The sequence below is a fragment of the Sprattus sprattus genome, assembly GCF_963457725.1.
Source record: "Sprattus sprattus genome assembly, chromosome: 13".
NCBI lineage: Eukaryota > Metazoa > Chordata > Actinopteri > Clupeiformes > Clupeidae > Sprattus > Sprattus sprattus.
The window spans coordinates 28,670,965-28,680,964 of record NC_137911.1 but is presented as its reverse complement, the minus strand read 5'-3'; the positions used below and the strand labels follow the sequence as shown (position 1 = coordinate 28,680,964).

Genomic DNA, 10,000 nt, shown 5'->3' with positions numbered 1-10,000 from the left:
TCAATCATATTAAAGGTTTACACGTAGCTGAAGAGCTGTAACCGCGGTTACTGGCCTGTTCACCGCCCGCCGCACACACTCGGCCCCGCGCAGGGACAGGCGCGTGGCACTCGCCGGCTAATTGGAGAAGGAGAGGGTTAAGTAAATGTTTGACTTCTTCCGTGTCCACCAAGGGGGATGGAGTGGAGTGGGGTAGGGTGGGGTAGGTTGTGGTGTCTGCTCTACAAAGTATACCCACTTATTTTTTCAGTCAGCATAGAGTTAACCCACCTCTCAAAACAGGGTGTTTATCCTTTGCTGTATGGGCTGCTTCAAAGCAAAATTAAGAGTATACCCACTTCTCTATGGACCACTACACCACTGCTTTTCATGAAGTCATGTTTTTTTTTTTACTAACCCTGTCCTCTCAGGTTTCAGCTCCAGACAGGAACGAGCGACCCCAACAGCTACCGGAGCCTGGGCCACTGCTTCAGGAGCATCTTTGGCAGCGAAGGGTGAGTTCCGCACCAGTGTTGGGAAAGTTCCCTTTCTACATGAACTAGTTCAGTTCATAGTTCACAAATTTGATTGCTGTTTTGCTGAATTGCGGTTCACAGACACACAGAATGAACGTGTTCAAAGTATCGTTCATCCGGCAATAGTACAGAACGTTCAGTTCACGTTCACCAAAATTATGAACGAGTTCATGAACTTTCGTTCAATGAACGTGTTCAGGTACAACACCTTTTGGCAGCTATTTTTGATTTAGTCTTAGTCTTAGTCTTTAGACGAAAATGCATATTAGTTTTAGTCACATTTAGTCATTTGTATCCTCCTTAGTTTTTGTCTAGTTCTCGTCGACGACAACTCAGAACATTTTAGTCTAGTTTTAACGAAATTAACACTGTTTCACACCCCGCACGCCTCCACACCGACTCCAGCAGAGCCAACAACACTGTGTGTGTGTGTGTGTGTGTGTGTGTGTGTGTGTGTGTGTGTGTGTGTGTGTGTGTGTGTGTGTGTGTGTGTGTGTGTGTGTGTGTGTGTGTGTGTGTGTGTGTGTGTGTGTGTGTGTGTGTGGAGAAGCAGGCTCTCCTCAGCCGTTCACACACCTCACACAGGTACCCACATGCATATTTGACACCCAGTTGTTGTGGTGTACATTTTATATGAGGCTTTTCCGTTAAGGTATTGTATACAGTGTCCCCTATAGATTCAGTCGTATGGATATTTTCCATTTGTTGAGTACCAGTGTCTTTTGTTTGAGGTGTAAACTCAGTTGAAGTGTGTGTGTGTGTGTGTGTGTGTGGGTTTGGGTGTGGGTGTGAGTTTGGGTGTATTCAGAAGTAATTCCTAATTATTCAGTTACCTGGTACTCCAAGTCAGATCTGCTCTGCTGAATGTAAACTGGTATCTGACGCACACCTGTGGAAAGTTCTTTGGAAAGAAAAGGGACTTCTGGGGAAGAGGTGTGTGTTTGTATACCCTGGACTACACCACTGGGTGTACACTCCGTTGAAGTGTGTGTGTGTGTGTGTGTGTGTGTGTGTGTGTCTGTCTGTGAAAGAGGACGCCTCTCTCACTGGTCTCTGACGCACCCTGTGGAAAGTTATTTGGAAAGAAAAGGGACTTCTTGGGAAGAGGACGCTTCTTCATTGCCCTACCTGTTGTCTGATCTCTTCACTGCTTAGTCTCCGGCTGTCACTCATTTTTCATTTTTAATCAGGTCATCTACCGACTATTGGGAGACGCAGAAGAGTTTTCGAAAATATTATATAATTTAATTTGAAATATGACATCAAACGTTTTTAAACGTTTTTAATGAACTGTTCACTGGAACATTATTTCTTGTGATAATCTGAACAGTGTGTACAGGAATGTGAAGAATGCAGGGCGCTTGTATACTAACATATGTTACTTACATATGCTAACTAACATGTTGTGTACTAACATATCCACAGTCAACTAATCCAAAGGTTTAATGACAGGGTCAAAAGCCGCTCCATCAGGCTTCACAGCACATCCAAGTTAGACAGTTAATACCTGGCCATGATCTACTTGGCTGAGCACGTTGACATTTTTGGGTATTTGTCCTGATCGTGTTGTTGTTGTGTTGTATTGTTCTGATCGTGTTGTTGTTGTGTTGTATTGTTCTGATCGTGTTGTTGTTGTGTTGTATTGTCCTGATTGTGTTGTTGTTGTTGTGTTGTATTGTCCTGATTGTGTTGTTGTTGTGTTGTATTGTCCTGATTGTGTTGTTGTTGTGTTGTATTGTCCTGATCGTGTTGTTGTTGTGTTGTATTGTCCTGATCGTGTTGTTGTTGTGTTGTATTGTTCTAATCGTGCAGTTCTCCTTCTCTACAGGTAGATTCTGCCCTCAGATTTTTCTCACACACACACACACACACCCAGCCTCAATTAGACATGTCGATGTTCACACACTCCCTGCCATCAACCGCATCCATACACCCCTACACACACCCTCTCTCTGTTGTTTATGTTTATGTCAGTTTTATAAAATGGCCGCATCCCTTTTTTCTATTGTGGTCACACGAGCGGGGCCGTAACATCACCTTTCTAATGAAATGTTCTCAGGAAACTGACTATTTCTGTCTCCTCTCCGACCATCAGTCATGGTGTCCCATCCTCCAAAATGTTGTTTCTTATAATAGCTAGATTTATGTTTAAAATGTGATAATCAAGTAATGACATTGAATTGTGTTTGAATGATAGCCCTTGGTCAGTTCTGAAATTGTTTCACTGTAGAAACCCATAATTTGTGTGTGACTTACAGTTACATACCCTTCCACACACACACACACACACAGATTCACACACCACAAACACCAGATCTTCTTTCCTTTCAGCCAATTATCACTTGTTCAGTGGTGTGATGGCTGCCCAGTCGCCTGTGGTGGATTAACCACCAGCCTGAAGCACTTACACCTTACACAAATTCCACAGCCCGGGCGCACTTATTATTAAAAATAAACTTTTCCCTGGTAGCAGTTTCTCTCTCTCTCCCCCCCTTTCTCTCTCTCTCTCTCTGTCTCTCTCTCTCTCTCCCTCTCTCCCCCCTTTCTCTCTCTCTCTCCCTCTCTCCCTCTCTCCCCCTCCCCACCCTTCTTTCTCCCTCTCCTCCTCTCTCTCTCCCTCTCTCCCACTCTCCCCCTCCCCACCCTTCTTTCTCCCTCTCCTCCTCTCTCTCTCTCCCCCTCTTTCTCTCTCTCTCCCCCTCTTTCTCTCTTGCCTCCATCCCTCTCTGGTTTGCTTGGCTCTTTTGAACGGAAATGTGAGCCTCAAAGCCTCAACAAAGCAATTAGTGTAAAAATGGAAAATAACTACTGTGGCAAATGTTAGCAAAACTCTTGAAGGTTTTGAAGGATAATGTATACATTTTTTTTTAAACTTGGCTGTTTGTCTCTGACTATGTTTTATGACCGTATACCAGTGAACTACTCTAAAACCAAAATGTCCTCTTTTTAAAGGAGACAGGGGAAATACTTTTTTCTGCCACATTTTTATACATGAAACATTGTTACTGAACACACCAGATTTTCACAATAACACCCATTTTAATGCATAACGAAACACACTAAATGTTTATATTACCAATTACAGACCAATGACTAAAGGCTATATTTTACTTGATATGAAATATGAAAATGAAGATGTTTTTCTCATGTCCCATGGGCTTGTTACTCTTACCTCTGTCTGTGTTCTGAAGACAGTGTCAAGGTGATGGCCTTTGGAGGTGAGCAGTATTTGTAGAAGCAGCATGCAGGCGTGTTTACAAGGACTAGTCAAGGTCACAGCCAGGACAGGTGTATTTCTCACAGCCAGCGGTAAAAAAAAGTCAGAAGAGAAACACTCTTTCCATTACGACAGCTAGAATGCATGCTAAAGGATCCCTATCGTCATGGCTACAGCACTTTAATTAGAAACACGCACAGAACATGTCTCATTTCAGCCCGTTTTAATTGTTCGAACATCGTTAAGGTCCACACAGGTGAACAAGCCTTGGAGCTCCCGCCAGGGAAGAGACTTGATTTATCTCTTTTTTAGTTTGCCTGATTTGTTTAATTGGTGGGTTTCTTTCCTCTGGTCATGTCCTCTTGTGGCCTGTCAAAGTTGTGGCCTGGGTAGAGAAATGGTTTTTATGAAAATCAAAAGCAAATGATGAGCACACACAGACACACAGAGACACACACACACACACACACACACACACACACACACACACACACACACACACACGTGCAGGCCCTCAGGAGCACAAACACACACAGGTGGACCCGCAGAGAGCCTAAACACAGGAGGCAGATTTGTTTAAGAGATCTAAGTGTCGCCTAAAACGCGCGTGTGTTTTACACTGTGTGCTTTACAAAGCAGCAGTCAAATGGGGACAGTCAAATGGGTCACTAGACAGACCTGTTGCAAACATTTCAGCTTTAGTTTATCACCTGGCAACAGTCGCCACTGACCACACCCGGGAAATTTGCGGCTTCCACTTTTGCATCTGGTGGTGTGTTTGTACAGGGGGATGTGGTCGGGGAAAAGGGGTACCTTCCGCTCTGCTTTCAAAAGAAACATATTTGCACATACACACACACACACACCTCCCCCATATTCACACACACACACACACACACCTCCCCCATATTCACACACACACACACACACACACACACAAATAGGAAACAACAATGCCTGAGTCGGCGGGGTCTGTGAGTGTGTGTGTGATCGTACCCATCTCTTGTGTTGCCTCAAAGCCAGCACTAAGCCTTGCCATGACAGTAGCACATCATCTGTTGGTGATATCAAGTTAATGTGTCATCCGATCACATTTGTCATACTAATTAGCCATGGGTGAGGAGCAACGCGGGGACCGCAGTGGAGGCCTTTGTAAACTAGTATATCCACACCCCTCAGCGCGCGTTATCGCCGCCATCGCACTCAAACAGAAACAATAATATTGACACCTTGAGCAAATCAGCCGAGAACATCTCAGTCGGCCAGCAGGACGTGTTTCCACAATACAGCGCAGGGAGTTCACATCCACTGGTCACGCCATGCTGTCCTCGGCTAGAAATGTGCCTTTGAACTCAATTTCCTAAAATGGCTTGCATTTCTAGCAGTTTTCTTAGCATTTCAAGGGGGTCTTTGAACGCACTACTCATGTAAAATGAAAAAAAAAATGAATGCAAATCTACTTTTCTGACAGTCAAAAATTGTCTATATTCTTCCTCTAATTTATGTGTTTAAAAGAAATATCCGCTGTTAGGATCGTTTGTTCCTGTCCGATACACTACACGCATACACACTACACACTACACATACACACTACACATACACATTACACATACACACATTCACACACATACACAGTCCACAAAATTACTCACACACACACACACACACACACACACACAACCCTAGGTGTTAAGTTTGCCTATATTTTACAGTGCAGTCCCAAACAGTGTTGTGGTGGTGTGTCGATTCAGTAAACCCCACTTGCTCAGCCAGCCACAGACCATTTCACCCATCTGTATGAATGGCCCATTACGAGACCTCACACAAGTACACCAGTTGTTGCTCTTCTGTCCCTTCGGAAACAGTTTACCTCACATACACCTTATGCTTATACTGAATGCAACTTCAGTGGTGAGATTGTTCAGTACATTATATATACCATTATTATTATACTACTATTATTATACTATATTTCAGGACGATTATACAGTACCAGTCAAAAGTTTGCTCTTTACTTTTATTATTTTCTACATTGTAGATTAATACTGAAAACATTTAAACTACGAAAGAACACATATGGAATGATATACAAAACAGAAAAAAGTCTTATCTACCATGTAGGAAAGTAAAGAAAAAACGTCTCAAAAAATTAAAGGTACTGTACATCATTAATAAAAGGTGGCGGGTGACCAGTAAATGTGTTTCTATGAATGCAAAGCATTGAGTAAGAGCAGTCATTAGAGGGATGTCCCTAACATTTACATTAGAGTGATGAAGAGTGTGCTCAAAAGCCTGTTAAGTCCTGTTCATTTATATATACAGTATAATTTGGATTCCTTGTGTTAAAATTCACGCCGACTACATGACAATGGAACTTCAAGATAGATCCATCAAACGATTCCAGCAGGTATTGAGAGCTATGATCATGCAAATTCGAATTTATCTTCATTGTGGTTGTAACAATTCCAGTTAGTCAAATATACTCCAACAGCATTAAACCTGGGTCACGCAGACATCCCTCTAACCATGTAAGATTATTTAAATGTTCAGATGAAAGGACAATTAAGTTATAATTCATTAATAATAATTAATACTCAAGCTCCCTGCTGTGTCATCTAAGCCTCTACCACACCTCTATCAGAGAAAATAAACAAAGACATGTTTCACAAAGAGATGATGTGCTTATCAAACATTCATTTACTTATCATTCATATTGAAAGAAGTGTTCCACCAACTGTTTGTTATGTTATCTGTTCATACACCATAATTCAGCCGTTTATTATTCCTGCCATTGAATTTCACTTAAGGGTCCAACAGGTTAGGCTGGCTTGAAGTGTTGCGGTAAAACCCTTTTGGTCCCACAAGAACCATAGTGGTTTCTGGCAAACACCGTGCAGAGATGAATGAGTTCTTTCTCAACTCCAAATGTTTTTTTTTCCCTCTAGAGAAAGAACATGGTTGGTATAAGAGTGTTTAAAAAAGGAAAAGGTGTTGTGGTAAAGAAGTCTATTTTGGGCCCTCGTACGTGCCGTAATGAAGCAGCTTGATGTTTTGTTGGTCTTGATTGATTGTTTATAGCTCATGATCCCTTAAATGCTTCTCTTTTACAGCGTACCTGTAGTTTAGCATGCCCTCAGGAAGGCCTGTGCGAGCAGCTGCTATTTTATGTTTGTGAATAACAACAAATAACAACAAAACCAGGTTTTATTGCGCTTAGCTTGACTGTTCTCTCCCTTGTACGTCGCTTTGGACAAAAGCGTCTGCTAAATGACTAAATGTAAATGTAAATGTAAACAAGCCAGTAACCTAAGAAATGTTGTTGAATGTAACACAGTCAAGTCTTCGTGATCTTTACATGAGGAGCTCAAGTTGTGTTTCTATAGAATTTTTATTTTTTTCACCCTAGATAAGACCTGGAACAATCTTTTTTTTAATAAAGCAACACCTCAAAGCCTCACAGCGTATCAGACCATCAGATCTGCAATACTTGCGCATCCAAACTAACCAAGCATGGGATATAATTAAAAAAAGGAAAAATTAAAGTGACCATGACATATGTGTGACTGAGAAAGAGCTTTTGTGTGAGTCGTGTTTATGTGTTCAGCTCGGGAGCGAACAGTCTGAACAGTGTGCAGGCGCTCCATGTATTTTGTCAATAATCCATCAGTTTCTGTGTGAAAGCGCTGAGGGTTGCCTACTGCGCTCCTGCTGCTGCGCTCCTGCTGCTGCGCTACTGCTGCGCTCTTGCTGCTGCGCTCCTGCTGTTGCGCCCGCTGCTGTGTTCAGACCAGTCCGACCTGTTTCTGGCCTCACACTGGCTTCTGGAGACAAAATGCTATGTCGCATTGTTTCACAGGAATGAGTTATTCTTTGTAACTACTGAACACAAACCCTCTCTCTGTGTGTGTGTGTGTGTGTGTGTGTGTGTGTGTGTGTGTGTCTGTCTGTCTGTCTGTCTGTCTGTCTCCCTCCCTCCATGCGTGACTGTGTACGTGTGTTGGTCTGTCTGTGTGTGTGCGTGCAGGTATGCACGGTAGCTTCTGCCTATTTTTTTTGTAATCTATTATCTCTTTGGCGTTTACATAAGTATCTGTCTGAAATCTAACACCTCTCTAACAGACACCCGAATCAACAATGGAAATAAAATGGAAACTTGATCCTCTTGAGAGCTGTCCGATGTGGGATTGCACATGTGCACGCACACACACACACATGCCAAAGTTCAGTGTTTGTTGGTTTGCACTTGATATGACCTGCTTGCCCTTATATATATATATATATATATATATATATATATATATATATATATATATATTGGATATATATTGGAAAGCTAATGAGTCTCTCTTTCTCTCTCTCTCTCTCTCTCTCTCTCACTCTCTCACTCTCTCTCTCTCTCTCTCTCTCTCTCTGTGCTTCCTTTGGCAGTGTGTATGGATTCTATAAAGGAATCTTGCCACCCATCCTGGCCGAGACGCCCAAGAGGGCGGTGAAGGTAAGCATGGAAACGCCGTGTGAACCTGTTAGTTACAGCCACATCAACCATCCTGACACATTTTATTGTCACTGTTGGCCCCCGTAAGCAAGAGTTATTAATAGTATGAAATGAAATCACACACTTCACCACCATCATAGAGTATTTTTAACATTGTCATCGACACATTGGGGTTTAGTATCCAACTTAATCCAAGCTGAAGTCCTTCACAAACCTTATGGAGAGTACACAGATATTACCGTAAACATCAACAGTCTCAGCACAGTGTGACTGTTTACATTATGTGACAATAACATCAAACACAGACTACATAGTTCATCAAATAGAGTACACATTATCTAATACAATACACATGATCTAATACAATACACATTATCTAATACAATACACATTATCTAATACAATAAATATTATCTTATACAGTACACATTATCTAAGGCAAATAGTGATTCAGTTCATCTGGCCAAGTGAAATTGTCCAAACTTGTGAACTTCACCTAATGACAGATGTTGGCTATGTGCAGTCTGTGGTCATCTGCAGTCTGCTCAGCAGATCTGTATCTGTATCTCTATATGCAACAGAGCTCATCATGAACACTGAAGTTAGTAGATTTCTTCAATTCAATTCAATTTGATTTATCTAGCGCCAAAACAATAAAAAAGGAGCGTTGTTACATGCCTGTCTAGGGCTTTGGGATGTAACAGAACATTTCAAACCACGGGCCGACAACAGAATGAAAACTAGAATGCGTTTCGTGAACGAACTGCGAGAGTGTGCTTGCTCTGTGACAGAGAGAACAAGTGCCAATTAATTAACATGTATTTACATCTACTCAATCAGTGTAGTGGGGCCTTCTTCCAATATATTTTAGCAAGCAACCAAGCTCAACCATTATATTTTGGCTCCACTGACGTTTAGACATATGAGGGTATCTTTGTTGTTCTGTTTTTGTTTGTTTGTTTGCTTGTTTATTGTGAAAGGGTCTAGTGTGTTACATTTGGTCATAGCCTAATAGTTCCAGAGTTTCGTTATACTGACTTACTGAGCTAAGTGAATTGTTGAAATTGTTATCTTGGTAAAAGGAAACATCTCTGCAACAATATTGGAATGAATGCGGTTACATAGCCAGCTTTACTTAAAGTTTATTGTAAGATAGGCCTATATGTTAGACTTAATGCAGTTCTCTCTCAACAGTGATGTCTGGCTTGTTATATGTTTTATCCATATAAGGAGGGGGCAGCTAAACTCGAAGACTCTCAGAAAATATCTAAAGTGTAGCTCACTAAACTAGAAATATATTGAAATGCCATGAGATGTAGGCCTACCACTAACCATTTCACATTTACAGACATAAACCTATAGACATGACACAAAACATCTTCCAAAGACTTTATTATCTCAGCTGCATTATTCAGTAGCACAAAGTAGTCTATTACATTCATATTTACTTCATGTAACCCTGCCATAGCGATACAACACCTTTTTGACAGCCTATATAGCCTAATTGCAAAATTAAATACATAAATAAATACTACACTGAAATAACGCAAACAAAGTGAATCTTCAGTGAGCCAACGCTCGTCCACTGACAGTGTGGAAGAATGACAGCGACGTGAGCCAGGCTACATTCCAAGATTACGTTACTAGAAATGTCACTTTACATGAGCTTTGTTCATAAGCCATGCAGTCCATAAAATAGGAATACTCTGTGTACTAACAGTATAGTAAGACCGGTCATATGTTCAGAGAGCTTTCTAGCAACCAACAAGTTAC

General features: G+C 41.5%; 1 protein-coding gene across 1 annotated transcript in view; it reads left to right on the top strand.

The window, feature by feature from the left end:
* slc25a21 (solute carrier family 25 member 21) overlaps positions 1–10,000 on the top strand; it is a 105,715-nt gene that overhangs the window by 80,871 nt on the left and 14,844 nt on the right. The window contains exons 4-5 of the mRNA XM_080849705.1: positions 411–494; positions 8,161–8,227. Coding sequence (XP_080705831.1) covers positions 411–494; positions 8,161–8,227 — 151 coding nt within the window. The remainder of the gene's footprint in view (positions 1–410; positions 495–8,160; positions 8,228–10,000) is intronic.